The 19,489-nt window shown below is 54.4% G+C and overlaps 7 protein-coding genes across 7 annotated transcripts; 5 read left to right on the top strand and 2 right to left on the bottom strand.

Moving 5' to 3' along the window:
• Nucleotides 1-487: 487 nt before the first annotated feature.
• LRP88_13720 (protein RAD55) lies at nucleotides 488-1,953 on the top strand (the record flags this gene model as incomplete). Its single annotated transcript, XM_083250078.1, has 5 exons — nucleotides 488-545; nucleotides 600-810; nucleotides 1,005-1,268; nucleotides 1,321-1,636; nucleotides 1,690-1,953. 5 exons carry the CDS (start codon nucleotides 488-490, stop codon nucleotides 1,951-1,953), a joined length of 1,113 nt encoding a protein of 370 aa, XP_083094412.1.
• Nucleotides 1,954-7,044: 5,091 nt separating this feature from the next.
• LRP88_13719 (uncharacterized protein) lies at nucleotides 7,045-8,403 on the top strand (the record flags this gene model as incomplete). The annotated part of the gene is made up of 3 exons (XM_083250077.1): nucleotides 7,045-7,142; nucleotides 7,198-8,042; nucleotides 8,093-8,403. 3 exons carry the CDS (start codon nucleotides 7,045-7,047, stop codon nucleotides 8,401-8,403), a joined length of 1,254 nt encoding a protein of 417 aa, XP_083094411.1.
• Nucleotides 8,404-10,998: 2,595 nt separating this feature from the next.
• On the top strand, nucleotides 10,999-11,859 carry LRP88_13718 (uncharacterized protein; the record flags this gene model as incomplete). The annotated part of the gene is made up of 2 exons (XM_083250076.1): nucleotides 10,999-11,278; nucleotides 11,336-11,859. The coding sequence occupies 2 exons, from the start codon at nucleotides 10,999-11,001 to the stop codon at nucleotides 11,857-11,859; spliced, it is 804 nt and encodes a 267-aa protein (XP_083094410.1).
• A 980-nt stretch (nucleotides 11,860-12,839) lies between these two features.
• Nucleotides 12,840-13,280, bottom strand: LRP88_13717 (long-chain fatty acid transporter ACB1; the record flags this gene model as incomplete). The annotated part of the gene is made up of 3 exons (XM_083250075.1): nucleotides 12,840-12,992; nucleotides 13,106-13,116; nucleotides 13,184-13,280. The coding sequence occupies 3 exons, from the start codon at nucleotides 13,278-13,280 to the stop codon at nucleotides 12,840-12,842; spliced, it is 261 nt and encodes an 86-aa protein (XP_083094409.1).
• Nucleotides 13,281-13,882: 602 nt separating this feature from the next.
• Nucleotides 13,883-15,061, top strand: LRP88_13716 (NAD(P)/FAD-dependent oxidoreductase; the record flags this gene model as incomplete). Its single annotated transcript, XM_083250074.1, has 2 exons — nucleotides 13,883-13,999; nucleotides 14,057-15,061. The coding sequence occupies 2 exons, from the start codon at nucleotides 13,883-13,885 to the stop codon at nucleotides 15,059-15,061; spliced, it is 1,122 nt and encodes a 373-aa protein (XP_083094408.1).
• Nucleotides 15,062-15,185: 124 nt separating this feature from the next.
• LRP88_13715 (actin cytoskeleton-regulatory complex protein END3-domain-containing protein) lies at nucleotides 15,186-16,476 on the bottom strand (the record flags this gene model as incomplete). Its single annotated transcript, XM_083250073.1, has 3 exons — nucleotides 15,186-15,904; nucleotides 15,952-16,186; nucleotides 16,240-16,476. The coding sequence occupies 3 exons, from the start codon at nucleotides 16,474-16,476 to the stop codon at nucleotides 15,186-15,188; spliced, it is 1,191 nt and encodes a 396-aa protein (XP_083094407.1).
• A 950-nt stretch (nucleotides 16,477-17,426) lies between these two features.
• Nucleotides 17,427-18,303, top strand: LRP88_13714 (isopentenyl-diphosphate delta-isomerase IDI1; the record flags this gene model as incomplete). The annotated part of the gene is made up of 3 exons (XM_083250072.1): nucleotides 17,427-17,616; nucleotides 17,676-18,014; nucleotides 18,071-18,303. The coding sequence occupies 3 exons, from the start codon at nucleotides 17,427-17,429 to the stop codon at nucleotides 18,301-18,303; spliced, it is 762 nt and encodes a 253-aa protein (XP_083094406.1).
• Nucleotides 18,304-19,489: the final 1,186 nt, after the last annotated feature.

Here is a 19,489-nt window from a genome sequence, read left to right as displayed (position 1 = left end):
ATCCCTTCCCAATGGCGAGCGGTTTGCCACGGCCGTTTGCCACAGCGGTTAAACTGCCCTTGCTCCATGCTGGGATATCTGTGGACCGCTTATCGAGATTCGTGGCCCAAAGCCGGGGATTGAGTGGCTCGGCGAGAGGAGAGAAGGGGAAACAGTTCAAGGCAACCTTGAGTAAGCGGAGAGCTAGCTCAGGTGAGCTTCGGTGGGCTGATACTCGGTCTCATCGAATGTTCCAAAGAAGTCGACTATGCCGTAAAGGAAGACAGGGTTTCATCCTCCACAGATGGTCGATCCTTTGGCGTGGGAGCTTCGCCGCGAGACTTGCCCGACGACTTAGAAAGAGTATTTATTAGGTCACGTGACCCCGCGTTCTTTGTTCTTCGAAGCACGTGCGTGACTGCCGCGACCACCAGTGATGAAAGGTCCACTCACGATTGCTTTATTGACTGGCCTGGAAAAACTCCGCGCAACGTCATGAGAGTGGAGGATGGATTATCATGCGATTCACGGTCATGACAGAGCCAGCTTTGACACATCTGGTGCCCGTCAGTCTCACGATGCATCCCACGATCTGGTGCCTAAACTAACCCGCTATACAGACCGATTACCAACCGTCTCGGCTTCCCAGGCCCTGGACGAGCTTAGAGGCGACGCGTCAAGCCATGTCTCTACAGGTCTCGAGGATCTAGATCATGCTCTTGCGGGTACAGTATCTGTTGACTCTCAGGATTCTACCCCAAAAGGTGGTGTTCATCGCGGCCAAGTGACAGAAATTTGGGGCCCCCCTGGAACGGGGAAAACTGCCTTGGGGTAAGGAAGTGGACGTTCCCTTGCATATTACGAGACTAACGTGCGAGAAAGACTGCAGCTCGCCTCAAATGCATTGCGGGATGGCAATGCAGTGGTCTGGGTAGGTTCGTTGAGTCAAGCATAACCCTCCTTCGATATCAATATCTGACCCAACTTTACTGTATAGACTGCTTTCAGGCTATTCCTCACAACAGGCTAAAGGCAGTCATCAATACTATCAAGGACGATCAAGGCGATTCAGATGTGGAAGCGCATGATGTTGAGGGTGACGCTGGTCGATTCCTTCATTATTCATGTCTGACTCTTCCTCACTTTGTCGCCCTCATCTCACGACCTACTGCCAAAGCTATACCAGCCAATTCTTCGCTGGTGGTTATCAGCTCCCTATCAGCATTAGTCAACTCGGCTCTGCCAAAATCGCATGATGGCAAGGCTATTTCTAAGTCTGCCAAGGGTATGTGGATAAGCGAGTGCTTGATGTCCCGTAGCTGACATGTTTGCAGGTCCAAGTCCCTCTACGAAACGGCTACAGGCACTGCAGTCCATCATGAATGCTCTTCACAAACTTGCGGCCACTAGGAATTGCGCAGTTGTAATCCTGTCTCAATGCGCGACCAAGATGCACTCGGAAAGGGGTGCAACGTTGACTGCAGCAGTCAATGCCACGGTTTGGGAGCAAGGGGTCTCGACACGGCTTGTCGTGTTTCGAGACTGGGTCTGGCAAGAGGGCAAGCTTGCGAGCGTGTTCCTCGCAGGTCTGCAAAAGGTGGATGGAAAGGCGTCTCAGGAGACCGTGGAGAACGTAGTCGCATTCAAAGTGGAGTTGGTATGTCAGGCATCGTGTGTCCAAGCTGGCGATCGCTCACATGAAGATGGCAGGACGGCGTGGCCCAGATTCCCTACGAAGCGATTCAATCAATTGAGCTGGCCAGGCACAAGCGAAAGCTTGGCGAGACGGAGCTCGAAGTTCCTGACAGCGAGGACGACGAGGACTACGGATGGGCAGATGAAGACGAAGCGGCTATGCCGGCCCCGCCACCTCAGTGGCAAGGCAGTGAGGACCTCATCTTGGGCCAGGAAGTCGGACGGAGCGAGGACGAGAACAGTGATGGAGACGATGAGGAGCACGGGGACGACAACTAATCAGCAAAGTAAAGGAGGCTCTAGATGGGTCGGATGGAGTCTGGGGATTGTTTAGAAGGAGGCGAGAACCCTTCTCGGCGCCGGCGAAGCGCCGAGAATGGACACCGAGTCGAGACGGCGACCGGCATCTCTAGGCATTGGCAGAGCCTCAGAACGGAACGGAGCAGGGCACGACATGGCCGCGGAGCGAGATGAGAGAATGGCAAAAAGGCGCATTGATGTGAGCCCCTTTCTTACCCTACCAATTCTCCACCGAAAGCGAAAAATCAGCGCAACGCTGGGACTGTGGGGGACCGCAATAAAGCCGCGCATCGTGCTCGCTGGGCCACAGTCGGTTTGTCAAGCAAGCTCGGCCAAGTCCGGCCGTAGTCCCATGAGGTTAAGCATCGTGGCCGAGCGAGGAGCGAGCGTGGCTCATGGGGTGGGAGGGTTTCGTCATACAGGACCTATTTTACCCGGGTGCCCCAGACTATGGCATGCTTCTGGAAGGACAAGAATTTTCTCTAATGGCATCATTGGCGTCTTAGCTAAGAGACTGCCCCAGGACCCAGGCGTCCCGAAGAGGACTAGAGGCCCTGGGCGTTTCTCCATCCAGGTGAAGCAGGGACAACGGTTGGGCGGCTGGCGGAGGTTTTACTGAGCGGGCGTGGAGCGTCGAGCAAGCCAAGCAAGCCTAGCAAGCATCGAAGGGCTCGTGCTCCACCGGGCCGGTCGCTCTTCTGGAGGGATGCTCGAGGGATGCTCGATGTACCTGTGGGGAAAAGATACTTCTGGTCCAGCTTCTGCCCCAGGGTTTCGTAACGACACACCACCCTCATGCGCTTTTGGACCATGGCCGATGCGATGGCGTCTTGGGGCTCCTGGCTATCCAAATCTTCCCTGCCATCCAGCCATCCATCCCATCCTTGGTCTTCCCAAGGTTTCCCCCATCAACCTGCTGCTTGCCGTCATGGACGGTGGCAACTCGGCATGAAAAACGTGGTGGGCACGCAACCATCTCGGTCTGAGGGATGGAAGCAAAGAAAACCTCCGAGGAAGCATCATGGAAGCAGGGAAGAAGATGGGGATTGATGACGCATGAGATGGTACGGTACTGTACCAAGAATAGGGCCAGTGCCATCGGCATTCGACTCTGTACTCTGTGCGACACTACGACTTGAGCCGGAATCTACCCCAACTAACGTTACCTCCAGTCTTCAGCATTCATTCCTATGACGGCCATCTGAGAGTCTCCCACAAATCGCTCGCTACTCATCGTGCGGTGCAGTTTTAGCCTGCAAAACACCCCAGTCCGGCACAATCTATGCACGATGGGATGCAACCTGCAAGCGTCCTGGTCGTCGACTGGGTTGAGTCCCCAACGTCATCTCATGCTGTGGAGTAGAACTCGGCGAGGGTCCGACATGGCTATGGCATGGAGAGGTTGATGCTACTGTAAAAGACGATGCTCTTGTGTTTTGTATCACCGTACGGAGTAGTGCTTCATCATGGAGTGGGGATCGTGTTTGACGGGGTCACTCTGCCCCGAGACAACGCAACAACAAGATGCATCATGATCATGAGTAGAGCGGTTACAGACAGGGACTGGTACCTGACTGGATACGCAGAAAGATCTTGAATTGGCCAAGTCAACGCTGGTTGTTTGCTTGTGAGTCAGAGCCAGTCTCCCGACATGACCCGTTCCGCCTCAACCTGCCTCGAGAACCACCACTCAACGTCAAGGGCGGCTATCTAGTCTAGAGGTGAAGGCAACAAGGGCAAAGAAAAATTTTGTTCTCGGTTGTTGGGCAGCAGGCCATGATGGAGTTTTTACGGGTTTGCGGCTTTTGGATGCACACCGCCGTCGTGGCTTTTTTTTTTTTTTTCTCACTCAATGCATTTTCAACTCTGTTCCCAGTCTCGCCAATGATGTCGCTTCTTCTCGGCAACGAACGAGCGGGTTGTGCGCTAGTACGACTCCAGCCGCCCAGATCGTGAGATCTGGGATGCGATGCGCCAGTTGGGCCGAGATGGGACGGTGCTAAAGAAGGAAGAGAAATGACACTAGCCCCTGTAGGGAACTGCAGCGGTGCCGAGACATGTCCGCACCTGGAAGAAATGGCGTTTTTTATCGTGACTGGGGTTGGGGTTGGGGGATGGGTGAGATGGTGGGATTGATAAAATGAAGCTATACGGTGGCCGTCTTTGTACGCCTCTCGTCGTGCATCTTGCGAGACCCATTGGCATTGGCAAATGCGCCCAATGGTTCGTCCTTGACAACGAGATGTTAGCGGTGTAGAAGCGCTGCTACGTGGTGTTGTTGTGCTCTGTCAATTGCTTACCCGGAGAACCATCGATTCCATCTCCCCCTTGGCAACTTTTTTTTTCTTCTTCCCGCTTCTCCTTCTTTCCCGTGACTATTGCCGTTGTGAGACGGCTGCTCGTCAGATCGTACGTGGGCTCCGTATCGAGGAAGCTCAGGGATTGTTACTGAGGACGAGGGTGCATCTGCAGGGCGCTCAGGCGATTCTCCGTCGACATGGGCCGATCGAAGCGGAGACCAGTCTCCGAGAGCTCCCCCTCGTTGCAGCGAGGAGCTACAGCTACAGCTACCTATCTACACACGGGGGATAAGGTAGATATGGAAGGGCAAGGTTGTATCTACGACCTCAGTGGACGATACCCCTGGATTTGCTTGCTTCTTTTGGCCTCACTGATACATTGTATGGATGCTTGGCGGCCTCGGCAGACGGGAAGCACACGACGGGACTGCACTCGTCGTGCGACCGTTTCGGGTTCTCCTGCGCGTGCGACGGCATCTCGGACTTGGTCGGTGAGAGGAGAGACTGTACGGTACGGCATCCGTGGATGTCCGTCGTGGAATGGAATGTTGAAGCACGCGCCCTGACCGTCTTCTGGCCTGATCGTCGTGGTTGACGGCCGTCTGCCCCAAGATTTGGCGCCCTCGTCCCCCAATCATTCCCTCCCGTTCCTTGCTCCTACACCTCCGTCTCGGATGCCTCATCGGCATATGCGCGGCAGATGGGCGACGATCTTGCTACATCGACCCCATGGTGCATCCTTCTTTCCCCATAAGATGTGTTTCTCCGTGTGTGTGAATGCACCATGTCCTCGGTCTGGGGAATTAAACCGCCGCCGCAGCAAGGCAGATAAACGTGATATCGTCCGATGCACCCGGCTTCCCTCGCCGACCTGCGCGATCGTATCATTCGGGAGACGGTCCTCGGCACTCAGCGACGGACGGAGCCTCTACCTCTCCCGGGTAGCAGTCTAGGTGCCGTGCCGGACGGAGGGGGCCAAGCAGAAACGCGTGATGGATACAGGCAGTAATGTTGCGGTGGACGGTCGACGGCCCTGTCAAACTCCATGATTTACCATTGCCGTCGCATTCTCCCGGTCACGGGCTCCTTAAGGGGTGTGGTTGAACGGAGAAGGGAAACCTGGGGAACCGAGGATGGCGTTGGTCCTGGATCACGGGGTCCCCGCGAACCTTGGGGACTGGCTGTCAGTGTTATTTGCCTGAATTCGATACCTTGAGCACGCGCTCTCCTTCGCAATCTGTTGCCGACGCCGGAGCGAGCTGCTCATGGTCATTCATCTCTTGGCGGGTTCGTCCCGGCTGTCGCGTGTCATGATATCCCTAGCCGCGGAACGAGAGAGGCATTTCGCTGCCTTGGTTTCAATTTTGTTTATTGTTCGCTTAGATAACAAGCGATTGGCTTGTTGAACCGGCACGCCTCTCGAGTCCCATGCTGACGTGACATTAAAGGCTTTTTGGACATTGCCGCGGATGAGAGTCCGCATGAATTACACACGTGTGTCATGTAGGCCCGTCCGTCCTCGGGGAACCGATTTCCCCTTGATGTGTTGTCGGGCAACTCTAAAGCTGATACAACGTCGCCTTCCACCTTCTATACTCGGACGGATCCTGGCGGTGATGAGCAGTGGCAGTGCTGCTGTATGGGGGAAACTCGGCGGTCTGTGCCTGAGAGATGGGTACCGCTGTCGATACCGTCAATGCCGGTGTGTTTTTTTATCTGTGCATATTTGGGCTATGGGGATAGTTGTTAAGTGATCTTAGTTGGGGACTATTATGGGCTGGGTTTGATATATCTCTGGAGACTTAGTTTCATATCTTCCCGGGATTGGCGGTTTCGAGTTTTACGGCATATGCTATTACCCTGCGTGTTTCGAGACATCGTTATGCTACTCGTTTTGGATTGCTCATCTCAACCGACACTGGTATAGTGGTGTTGGTGTTTCTACACTTGTATATCTCAACCATCGTTGGTTGAACTTAGAATAAGAGCAAACAACATGAATATTCAGTAGAACAAGCAAAATTATTATTCAAAGCAGGTCATAATCTGTGAAGGATACCAATCTCAAGTAGTAAAATGACACTGAGTTGTCCTGTTCATATAACTCCAAGTCCTCGTCAACGTCTAGAGTTGGTACAGGGTAGCCAATTCTCGGTCAAGCCCACCTGACCGAGGTCAGCCGGAAACGGACAATCTCCATGCCGACTCACCTCAGAGCAATTCAGCGACCTCATTGGCCAACAAGCTCATCGCGACTGCTGCTCACTCCATCCATTCCGAACAGGAGATCAAAGACGGCCAGCCTTTGCTTCATCGCTGCTCAACCCCCTTTATCCAAAAGCTGACAATTATTGGATTCACTTACAGTTAGCGGCCGACAGATGTGGCACAATTGGCCCTGAACCCCGATTCGAAGTGTGTCTGCCAGTGGGTGAGATTGGACCTGAGTTTGAACGCGGGAGTTGGGGGACGTTGAGGTAAGATTGAGACACCTCTGTGAACCGCAGATCATCAATCATCTGCATACAACAAGACCCAAAATCGCCCCCACCAGGACTGCATATCGTCAGCTGGCTGTCAATGGCGATGCAAGTGCACGGGTCGACTTCGACAGTGGCACGAATATTCTATTGTTCAAGCGACCGTGAATGAGTTGCTCACCACCAATTCAGGCCTGCATCAGATATCGACGACTTTTAAAACCCACACCTTTCCAATATCAAACCTCACCTTTTACTTATCACAAAAATTCCGGTATCACGCAATCGCAATGGCTGAACCGCAGAACGGGACCAGTCCCCCGGCTGGCAAGGACACTGACACTGACACTGTCAATGTCAAGAAGGATGAGAAGCCATTCTCCTGGCTGTACGCAACACTCCGTCCCTTCTCCGGACGAACATCGTGCTAATATCCCATGTAGTAACCCGCATCCCATCTTTGTCATCATTCTTGTCGGCCCCGAAGAATGTCCCTTTGGAATACAGAAGGACTTTCTCTGCGCGCGATCCGAATTCTATGAGAAACACTTCGCTGCGATGAGCTCCCTTGACAAGGTAGAACACCTTGTCAAGCTCCCCGACACGACCAAGGAGATTTTTGGGCTGGCCCAACACTTTCTGTACACCGACAAGGTCATATCTGATGAGTCTAATGTGCCCTCCTACGAGGCCCTGGTTGGACTCTGGAAGCTCGGCCATCACCTGGGCATCAAGGGGCTCTGTGACAAGGCCCTCGATGCCATGGTTGATTGTCGACGTCTCACTGAGCGAATCCCAGCGACGCCTCTTCTCATCCAGGTCTGGAAGGAAACCCCCGAGGGCTCTTCGATCCGAAAGCTGCTCCTGTCGTGGACGGCCGAGTACATGCGATCCTCGGATGCTCGAGCAGAGTTTGCCAAGTCGCTGCCCCAGGAGGTCCTCAGCGAGCTTGTCGTTGCCATGAGCTCCTTCGACACTGCTCCCGCGGTAGGGCGGGCTACCGAATCCATCGTTGTGCCCTCCACCATGCCGGCTGCGACACCTCGAAAGAATGTTCACTACCTCGAGGACGAGCCTGACAGTGACGCCAAGAAGGCTCGACGAGTCAGTGGGATCCCCATCAGCAACCCGTCGTCGGCGGATAGATCTATCAAGGCTCGCGTCACCCTGCCCAAGCCCGCTGTCAAGCGTAGAACCAGCGCGGGCTACGCAGACGGCCGTGAGTTTAGCACAGCACGGAAGATGGAATTCTGTGCCGACCTCTTGAGCAGAATGCTATCTGGCCCTGGTACGTGAACCCTCGCATTTCTTGTACGACACTGGAACTAACTTGCACAGGTTTCTGGACCCGACTCGTCGGCCCCTTTCGTGATCCCGTTGAGCCTATTGAAGATGGCGTGCCGGATTACTTTGACAAAGTCAAGCGACCTATGGATCTGAGCACCATCAAGGCTAAGATGGACAGAAAGGAGTACGCAAACGAGGATGAGTTCCTGAGGGACATTCGCCAGATCTTTGAGAACTGCTTCACGTACTGGAAGGAGGGAGATCCTATGTGGGCCGCTGGAGAGAGACTCCAGAAGACCTTTGAGGAAAAGTTTCTACAGATGAACAAATGGGTTGCCAAGATGACTGGCGACGAGGACTAATTTGATTCCCTCGAGACCATTGTGGCAGCGAGTTGACGGCTCCTTGAACACATTGGCTAGGCACGATGGGGTGCCGCTTTCAAGGAGCCTGGTGCAAAAGGGATAGCATGGAGGCTGGTTTATTTCTCGGCTTTACTGTAGCTAGGGTATTCACTCGCCTCGGTTTCCACGGTGTAAAGGGAGCAGATGAGAGATTTCATGGGCCAGGGATGAGATTGTACCTGGTGTAATAGGCTCCATTACAAGGCGTCTCTGGAAACCTGGCAAGGGCATGTCGGGAATAGGCGGTGTCTTTGTGTGTTGTACCAAGATAGATAATAATCTCTCGGGACACCCTTGTTGTCGCTGCTCAGCTTGACCGACGTGAAGTGAGATGGATGATCTTTGACCGTTTCTATGCTGTGATGCAGATGAGTGGAGGAGATGGTGAGTCAAGTGGAACTAGAGTGAAGGGTCAAGTGCTATTAACCGCGATGAATTATCCCGCCGGACGGCTAGGTACAGATATTCCGAGTTGCTGGAGATGAGGAGCAATTTGCGGTATATTTGGGCCTGTTCAAGGGCGTCTAATTTGACGGCAACTTGTCGCCAGCCGTCGGGACTGTACTGACACGAACGGCAAGATGCATGTTGGCAAGTGCATAAAGAATCAGTGAGTCACGAGAAGAAGAGAGTCAGGTTGTCTGTCTTGGGCTTGCTTTTTATTTTTAGGTGGTTTGTCTGGATGCGAGGCATTGATGTGGTGCAGCTGGCCTGGTGGTGATGCATGATGGGGAATAAATAGAAAAGCAATGTGTTGGCAGATGATGGATGCATACAAAGCCTAAACATAGAATACTATATACTGTCGGTGAAGAGGAAATAGAGTGAATAATGAATGTATTGTTTGTTGACTTATATGCACATAGTGTCACAGACAAGTGATGGTTAGCAACAGCCTGGTGAGTCGGGGCGAGCGGTTGCAGTCTGGCAATCATAGCTGGACTCGACAAAGAGACAGACTTTGAAATTGAGATTGCCACTGACGTTCTCGTTCGGTCCAGCCCTTGAGATCCCTGTCGTCTTGTCGAGAGGCTAATGGCCCATGACCTGGTTCATGGAATAACCTGAAACCCGGGTGGTGTCGTGTGAGTGGGAGAGCCAATAGGAGGGCTTGGTATAGGTAGCAGGGAGGATAGTTTAGCCGTAGAAGAGCCACGTCTGCCATGAATGTTTCTCTCCTCTTCTCTTCATGCTTTGCGTCTTCTCAAGCTTGTGCAGCGTGTTTGTCTACTCAGTAGGTATCTATTGCTTGCTTCTGTGTGGTGGCCTGTTCCTGGTTCCTGCGTCAGGCGGCTTCCTAGCGCAACGGGCCTCGGCTAGCACCTGCAGCTGGTTGGCAGGACCCCTGAAGCCGGGCGGCAGCAAGCTGGCCACTCAGAGGCGTCAGCGGGTGACATTGCGACTGGAGGGACCTACCAGAAGAGGCAAGTAGGGCCTTGAGAGCCCATGTCGAAGAAATGGAGAGCTCTGTAGCTGCAATATCACTCGTTGACGTCAAGAGGCTTCTCTCTTCTTCCCCAAGATTGCACTCTTGAAGCGGTCTAATGCGCCATGCCATGCCATGGTCCAGCAAGGTCTGGTCTGGCAGGTCGGTGAGTGGCTAATTAACACCTCCAGTTCAGCCCTCATTTGATGCAACTGACGATCATGGGGATCTGGCGTCGAAAATCTCGCAGACTAAGTTAGCAGAGAGACTCGCTCGACTCGGACAAATTGCTTAATTGCCCGGCGCATGGACATGTGTCGACTGCGTTGCATGAAACACCATGTTTGTCTTGGACGAGGATGCAAAGACCAAGAAACTCTTTGTCAAAACAATGGATGTCTCGTCGCAAAAGAACCCTTCCCTTCCTTTCTACCAGGGCCTCAACTGCCCTACCCCTCAACGCTCCCACAATAGGCTAGGCGCCGGGCAGCCCAAGGTCGCGATGGAGGCAAATGTCGAGGGGGGGACACAATTTAAATTAAAAAAGGAGATGGGATCCATGGCCAAGCACGCGCCCCCCCTACCCGTCGATCAAGCCTATGGGAGGCTTGAGACGAGACCCCATTCCCCTTCCAACCAGCCGGACTCTCTCGCGATGCCTTGCCCAGGGCTGGCCTGGCTTCTGGGCTGCTGCCCGTTGTGGTTCTAGGTCGCGTTTGAGCCTTTCTTTCCTTGGCGTGTACCGGCTTGCTTCCCTCGCTGCCACTGCCAGTGGCACCCTCAAATGAGTACTTACACCGAGATGGCCCCCATCTTGTCAACCATCACCCTCCTCCACCCTCTCCGTCCTCGTTGTTGTTGCTGCTGTTGTCGTTGTCCTGCCTAGAGATTCGCATCTGTCGATACTCGATCCATTCTTTCAACTCATCCTTTGACACGGCATCCTTACTCGATCCTAGTCTTACAGACCTAGCATCTTGTTCACTCACTCACTCACTTACTCGCTTCACTGTTTCTCCACCGCGAAACCCTGTTTGTGGCTCTCGTTCCCTGCCTGCCAAATCGCATCGTGTAAGCGCTTCAACTCGACTATATTCTTTCGACTTCAGTCCTTCCCGTCCGCCAAGATGAACTTCAAGACTCTCGCCTCGCTCGTCCTTCTGGCCTGCGCCACAAACGTCGCCGCCGACCCCCAGCCTTACAAGCTGATTAAGGCCCCCGTTGAGGGCCTCAGTCTCGCGCGTCGCTCTACCCCCGGGTATCAGCCTGAGCAGTCTACCTGCGGCGACGGCAGCACCTGCGCTGAAGCTTGCGGTCAGGGCTACGAGACGTGCCCTTCCAACGACGATTCCACTCACTGCTACAACCCCCTGGTCAAGCAGAAGTGCTGCTCTGATGGCACTGGAAGTATGTTGCGCCATACTCGGCTTACACGACAAAATGGATGAACTAACCTTGCCCTAGACTCTTGCGATGATGGCTACTACTGCACTCATGACACCAAGTCTCAGACCTGGTGCTGCCCTGACTCGATGGACTTGGTTCAGTGTGCGGCTGCGTACGGCGTCAAGGACGGCCTTGAGACCGACTCGCCTTTGACCACTTCCAAGCCTGCCACCACCGCTTCTGAGCTTAAGACCATCTCCACCACCGTTCTCATCACGAGCACCTCTCTCCCCACCCCTGAGACCACCTCTACCACCCCTACTACCATCGCTGTTCCCACGACCAAGGCCGTCACGGCTAAGACCAAGACCGAGGTCGTTGAGAAGACCACCACCCCCTGCCCCAGCTCTGGTTACAGCACTGCATGGCGTGGTTCCAACAGCACCATCGCCAGTGCCGTCCCGACTCAGCCCTCTGAGACTGGTCCTGCTCCTATCGAGACCACGGCAACCAGTGAGCCTACTCATGCCACCGGTGGTGCCGCCACCACTGGTGTGAGCGCTCTGCTCCTTGTCGCTGCTGGTGTCTTCGCCCTCCTCTAAATCAAGCTCTGTCCCGTGGAAGCGTTGGCTACTCTTGAGTCGCCTTTCGGATACGACGTGCTCGGCGTCGCCACGATATTTACGAGTTCATGATGAAGAGAGCGATGGGAGGCTTGGTGCATTTGAGATGACGACTATTGGAAAAACCCCGTGTTGCAATGTCGAGCTTCTAATACCCTTCTGATGATCATACCCCCTTTTTTCGAATTTCAACCGGAGTTGACGGGCTTGGTGTTTTTTGTGTGTTTGGTAAGGAAAAGAAAGGAAGGGAAGGGAGCGAGGAAGAGGATGAGATGGACGAAATGAGAAACGCTCACAAGTGCTTGGAATGCTTTGACGTCTGGTACACGACCTTCGTATACCCAAGGTACCTAGTACCTACTTTACACTTGAATCTTAGTTACTATTCCTCACGGAGCGAGAGCTACAGCCTCCGCTTCGTGACCATACTTGACCTAATAATTGCCCTGGTAGACAATTTTACTCGACATTGCACACGCTTGAGAAGGTTCCCACGTGTCTTGTGAGGTTTGCATAGAGACTATGACTCGTAGCTTGGCAATATTAGTAGTAAGAGGTCAAGGATGAATAAGAGCTCAGGGTATCGACTGGGTTGAGATTAGATCATATCTTATACCGACAGGCTGGCTCCAGGGTTCCGGGATGATGCGGCCGCTCCCGAAAGCAGCTATCAGCCACCCCAGGAACCAAAGTGTAAATATGGAGGTGATGGTGTAGTAAGTCACAAGATGGCGTCAGTTTCAAGCTCTCGATGACACGAATCAAGATGAGAAAGCGACTGGGTATGATTTCTCTCAGCAACTAAACACGACGCGTGCGGACGCAGCGCAACCGATAGCAAACGGCCCTCCCATTTCCATTCCAAGCTTTATTCTGTTTCTTCATGTATGTGTGTACCGGGGTTCCCTACTCTTTGGCCTCGTCGCATCGTAAACATTCTTCGTCTTGTCTAAATTCGTCTAGTTTCCGCCGACGGCCTCGGGCACCTTGTTCTCGTCGTAGCCGTACTTCTCCTTGAGCTCCTCGACGAGCTTGACGTATTGCTCCTGAGCGGCGTCGGGGGTGACGCTATCATCGACGACCTTCTTCCACGCGTTGTGCTTGGCCTTGCCCTGTGGGAGTGTGTTAGCTTTTCGTCGGCGTTGGGAGGGGCGTAAGGGGAGCTTGCCTTGAAGTCGAAGGTGCCAGGGGTAGGGGCCTTGGAGAAGTCCTCACCAGTGCCGACCTTGTAGAGAGCTGTGCGAAAAGACAACATGTTAGCTGGGATGGGAACGTGGTGAGGGGGGGGCAAGGTGGCGGTTACCGTAGAGCTGGAGGAGCTCGTCAGGGCCAGGCTTAGAGGTGAGCTTCTTGGAGTCCTCAATGGCCTTCTTGAAGGCGTCGCTCTGGGGGGCAGCCATGGTGATGGAATAGAGAAGGAGGTTGGTGATTAGAGGTAAAAGGCGAGTTGCTTCTGGTATGTAGAGAGAGATGAGAGAGGGAGAAGAGGAAATGACGAAGTTGCGGGTGTTGGGATTATTGTTGAGGAACTTGGCCTTCCCCCCCGGCGGTGCGGGTTATAGCGGGGTCATGGGATTGCCATGGAGGGGTCAGGCGCGGCGCTCGCTATGGAGGACGTGAGTCGGGTAATGCGCGGCGTTACCCGAACAAGGCACGAGCATCAGCGGATGATCATCGACCAGAGTAGACACAAAGATGCCTCGGCTTCAACAGCTTGAAGATGATGTGCGAGTCTATCGGTGCGACAGATGCTGCAACACTGTCGGCATCATGTCAAGCGGACAGACATATACCTATGGAGGGACCATGATTCAGCCATGAAACACACTGCGGTAGGCTACGTGCCATACGTCGGCTCGTCATAGACAAACATGGAATTATTCCGAGATCGACGACGTCTCCCTTTACATCCTGCTCTCATCAGTCAACTCACTCACACAGGATCATAACCACAAACACAAAGAAGAGTAATTAACATCGGCTTCTCTCCAAGCTCACAATCATGACAAAGACCGTCGTCGTCTTGGGTGGCAGCCTCGGTGGCATGGCTGTTACTCACCGTCTGCTCAAGTACACGCGGCCACATGAGGAAGACCTCAAGGTGATTCTCGTGTCCAAGGTAAAAAAAAAGTCCGGCCTCTTTCCACAAGCCATCCCTCGAGGCTCACTCTGGTAGAACAGTCACTTCTATTGGAACCTAGCTTCCGTCCGTGCCGTTATTCCTGGTGTAATTAAAGACGACCAGATCCTCGCTCCCATTGAGCCTGGTTTGGCCCAGTACCCAGCCGGCAGCGTTGAGTTCATCGTCGGCGCCGCCTCCGCCGCTGACCCAGCGGCCCGCACCGTCCGGGTTGATAAGGACGGCGGCCCGGGCCCGGTGCTTACATATGATCACCTTGTGGTCGCTACGGGCGCGGACGCCGCTGACCCGGCTCTCCCCTGGAAGGCTAGCGGTTCGCATGAGGACCTCCTGACCAGTCTTCACGACACAGCTGCCAAGGTTGAGAAGGCAAAGCATATTGTCATCGCTGGCGCCGGCGCCACTGGAGTCGAGCTGGCTGGCGAAATCCGCTACGCCTTCCCATCAACGACAGTAGTGCTCATATCATCAGGGGACCATGTCGTCGCGGGGGATCAGATAGCCGGGTGTGTCGAGGCCGAGCTCCGCCGGCTGGGCGTTGAGATCCGAGCGGGCGTGCGCGCCGATGCCGCAACGGAGCTGCCGGACGGTAGGACGCGGGTGACGCTATCGGACGGTGGGGTTCTTGAGACGGACTTGTACCTCTCGACTATGGGACTCCGGCCCAACACGGGGTTCTTGCCAAAGGAGTGGCTGAATGAGCACGGCTATGTGGACGTGGACGAGGAGATGCGTGTGAAGGCTGCTGGTGATGGTGTGTGGGCTGTGGGAGACGTCGTGTCTAAGCCGCGGGCGGCCTTCATGATCACTGACGCCCAGGCCGCAGGCGTTGCAAAGAACATCGACCTTGCGCTCAAGGACAAGCCGGCACAGTCCGTGAGCGGTCCCCTCGTGGATGTCTTCCTATGCTCCACAGGTCGCAGTCGCGGAGCTGGGCGACTAGGAGTCGTGCCCGTACCGTCTCTCGCTGTGTGGGCAGTCAAGGGCCGTACTCTGGGTATGCAGCGCACGCAGAAGTACGCGGATGGGAGTATGTGGTGACAGGGGGTTGAGTAGGCGAATGACTAGAGCAGCAACGCCTAACGTCCCATTAAAGAAAACGCCATGATATTCCTACATAATAAACAGCGAGCCCGCCAACCCTCGATTATATACGACCTCCCCTTTACCTCTTCTCGTCCTCAATCTCCCTCCGGATCTCCTCAAGCACTTGCTCGCGCGACCGCAGGTGTGATTCTAGACCCTCGACCTGCTCGCGGACTGTCTGGAGATCCTCCTGTATGCTCTTAAGACCCCCGCCTACCGCACTCTTGCCCGTTCCCTCTTCTAGCTCCCTCAGCTCCCTGCGCTTGTATTCAAGTAGCTGGTCAAGTTCCTTCTTGACCAGTGCGGGCTTCGAATCACGCTTGCCGCCTTTCCGGCGCTCGGCAATCTCCTCCACCTTCTTCATCTTCTCCTCCAGGTCTTGCAGCTTGCGCTTCAGTCGCACCTCTTCCCAATCTTCCGTCTTCTCCGTCGAGAAATCTGTGCCCGCGGTCTTGAAACCGCTACGACCTAGACGCGTAAGGTATTGGTCGCCAAACTTGGCCTTGCGCCCAGTGGTGGTCGAGTCGTCGGCCTTGGTAGCCCATCGTGAGTTGGCGCCGGTTCGCTGGTTGTCGACTTGGTAGTCGATCTGGTTGCGCTCAAAGCTGGAGCGGAGAGAGGCAGGGACGGTGCGCGGGATTCGGAAACCCTCGTGTCGGTAGTTAAGAATATGTAGGAAGGCGAGGGCGGCGTCTTTGTTAATGGTCGATTGCGCAGATGGGTTGACCAAGTTCCATGCGGATCTAATGTCGGTATCGGGAACGTCAAGGGACTCGTAGAGATCGCCGAGGGAGTTGACTGTGTCGATTAGCTTATGCTTCTTGAGATTCAGTTAGGGGACGTACAAGCAATCTCGCCGCGCATGTCCCGGCTCTCCTGGTAAATCTGCTCGTATTTGGACTTGTCCTCGGGCTTCATGTACCACTCGAAGCCGTCCTTGAGGCCGAGGTCCTCTGTTTCATCCTCAACTTGCTCGAACTGCACTTGCTTGCCAGTGATGGCCCGGGTCGCTTGCACCAAATGGGCCTTGGACTCTGGGACGAGCCAATCGGGCAGGGAGGTTGGAACGTCTGCGTATTCCTGTGCTAGGTAAGCTGCCGTGCCACAAAGGTTCTTGAGCGACAGAACCATACCCCATTCAGGATGTCAAAGATGACGCGCATGGCGACGCAGAACTCCTCAAAGTCAAGGTTTCCATCATTGTCCACATCTGCCAGGTCCCATACTCGCTCCAGCTGATCATCTCGGAGACCACTGTTCTTGAGCACGGGGGCGGCCTGCTCTCCTGTAAGGAACTTGCCGCCGCCTGTCCGGGCGGAAAAGATGTTCCAATAGGTTTCGATTTCTTGCGCCTCGATCTTGGGAGCCATGGCTGCGTCGGATGGCGCTGGACGACTGGGGACGTTGCCGGCGAAAGTATCAAGGACAAAGGGGAAGATCAGATTATCTGGAGAGTAGAATTAAGTAGCAATCGTTTGGGCGGCGACCGCAGAATGTGGAATACGGCGGAGAGATGATGTCGGTGTCGGGTCGGGGCGTGAGGTTGCGAATGACGAAGCTCCGTCTCCAGCCACGCCTTGGGCTGCTTTCCCCTGATGGATGGGATGGAGAGGCCGCAGTTCCGCGAGCCCCGCTTTGAGAAATATCCAAGTAAGCGCAATAAGTAATCTCAATCTCGGCCATCATTCTCCCATGCCATGATCAAGGTGGTGAGAGATGACAGGCCATTCATTCACTGTTCACTGGCTGTGATTAACTGACACGTGAGGCTCACATACGTATGTAGGTATGGCATACATGCGGATTCAGAGAGTGAGGGAGAGGAATTATGCATAGAGCTACTGAAGTCTGTGTTGGCTTAACCCCTGAGTTCGGCTGCATACCTACTTGACATATTCCTGATGGTCCATAATGTCTCACGAAATGAAATCGCATATGCCTCTGGGCTTCCACTTTGGGCTTTACAACTACTGCTCCAACTACATGATCATAGAACAACGACACTATCCCCAGACGAGTCTCACCGAGCTTGCTGTGGTTGAGCCCCACTGTCCCTGGCATGAGCCCCCCAGGAATCGTCCCCCAGTGGCTGGCTTCAGTGGACTGCCCAATCGATGGCAGGCCCATGGAGGGGCACGGCTGCCACACCCGAACAGCCTTTGGAGGGGCACAAGGCAAAGGAAATGACCTTAAATTGAAGCTAAACCGCCTCTTGCTTGTTACAGACCGCTCTCTTTTGCTTGCTTCGCTTTCACCGCAAAGACTCTCTCTTCTCTTTTCTTGAAGCATTGCGCAATTGTACTGTCTCAACTCTGTCGCAATGTCAACAACAACAACCATCACTGCCCAGCCCATCACGGCTGAGGCTATGCTCCGTCTCTTCCCCGACATCGACACCAGCTCGGAGCCCTTGTCCGGTCACGATGAGGAGCAGATCCGCCTCATGGACGAGGTCTGCATCGTCCTCGACGAGAACGACAAGCCAATTGGCACTGCCAGCAAGAAGATTTGTACGTTGCGCCTCAGCTATACCCCGAATCCTTTGCATTGCTAACTAGATCACTCCCAGGCCATCTCATGACCAACATCGACAAGGGCCTCCTCCACCGTGCCTTTTCCGTCTTCCTCTTCAACGACAAGAACGAGCTGCTTCTTCAGCAGCGCGCCACCGAGAAGATCACCTTCCCCGACATGTGGACCAACACCTGCTGCTCCCACCCCCTCAACATCCCCACGGAGACGGGATCGAGCCTCGAGGATGCCATTGCCGGCGTCAAGAGGGCCGCTCAGCGCAAGCTCGACCACGAGCTGGGCATCAAGAAGGAGCAGGTCCCCTTTGAGAAGTTCCACTTCCTGACCCGAATTCACTACAAGGCTCCCAGCGACGGAAAGTGGGGTGAACATGAAAGTATGTTTTACAACTGGTCTCTTGATGCGAAGGTACAATATCTAACGGCGACCTAGTCGACTATATTCTGTTCATCAAGGCCAATGTCGACCTCGATGTCAACAAGAACGAGGTCAGGGACACCCAGTATGTCAGCCCAGAGAAGCTCAAGAAGCAATTCGACGACCCCAGCCTGGTCTTCACTCCCTGGTTCAAGCTCATCTGCAACTCGATGCTGTTTGAGTGGTGGGAGAACCTCGACTCTGGCCTGGACAAGTACCTGAACGAGCAGGAGATTCGCCGCATGTAACGAACCACGGATAACGAGACAAAGAAACCTCCGGAACGAAACAGGACGACAGGGGAGACAAGATGATTGCCAAAAAGAGTTACGAGGGAAAGAATCAGGTTGCGGTTGCATAGGCTGTTCGCGGTCGATCAGCATAGATATCCGCTCTCGCGCCTCCGCCGTGTCTAGATCAGATCTCACGAGGGGCACAGAGCCGCTTTTTAATTTGACGTCGTTTACATTCATCATTTTCTTCGACGCAGCAAATTGTTGTTTCTGGGGCCCTGCAAAACCCTGGCAGTTCGCAGAGACAGCTGCAATCTCGGGCGAATTTTCATGATTTACTACTACTCACATATGAGCGATTGGACTCTTGTGCATCAATACTTGAGCCCCCAACTTGCTTCTTTCCCGCCTCATCCGAGCTCATCACAACTCACAAGTTGCACAGTACATTCTTAGTCTGGTGACCTCGGGTGCCGTTGCAAGCCGCTGACATCCAAGACAGACAAGACAATCAATGTCTTTGGACGCTGCCGGTGAACTTTGGTTCAACCGCGCCAACCGATTCAGCCCTCGCGTTGGAGGCACATGTGCTCCTCAATCAACAAAGCACCTCGACCCGGAGCCGGCTATCTTGACTAATGAGAGGATGCCCTGCGCGTGAGGCCCTCGCATCTCCTGCACCAGGTGGCGTAGGTTCACGCTCGTCCTTGGCTATACTGGACCACAGCTGACGCCAGAGCTCTCGTTCATCTCCACAGCTTGAGGAATCTCCATGGCTCAGTCCCATTCTCCCACGTCAAGGAGCCACAAAAACAGTCAGCAACCGTACACTGACTGGCTGACCCCAGGTCTCTGAGACAGCTTCACAGCATGGCTTGCCAGTATTCCACGGATTCTGCAGGGTTGCCCCCCACCGGCCACCCATGGTCATGTGGTCCCCCAGGGCGCCTCATGGACCAAGCACTGTGCTCCGTCTCCCGCTTCCTTGATTCCCTAACGCTCGGTCTGCCCTCTCGCCGTTCCCTTTCGTGTACGACTCGGGAGAGCTAACGTTAGCCGTTACCCCACGAAGTGGCTGTCATCTGTAAACTGACCAATGGCATCACCGAGTCTTCGAGTTGTGCCGTATCTACGCTGCCGGCCATTGGGGTCCACACGGCACATCTATCTATCACCCGCCCGCCTACATAAACCCCCTCGG

This window comes from Fusarium phalaenopsidis, assembly GCF_050370095.1.
Source record: "Fusarium phalaenopsidis strain FUZ10S chromosome Unknown contig_32332, whole genome shotgun sequence".
Taxonomy (NCBI): domain Eukaryota; kingdom Fungi; phylum Ascomycota; class Sordariomycetes; order Hypocreales; family Nectriaceae; genus Fusarium; species Fusarium phalaenopsidis.
Note: the sequence above shows the minus strand (reverse complement) of the source record. Positions and strands in the feature narration are given on the sequence as shown.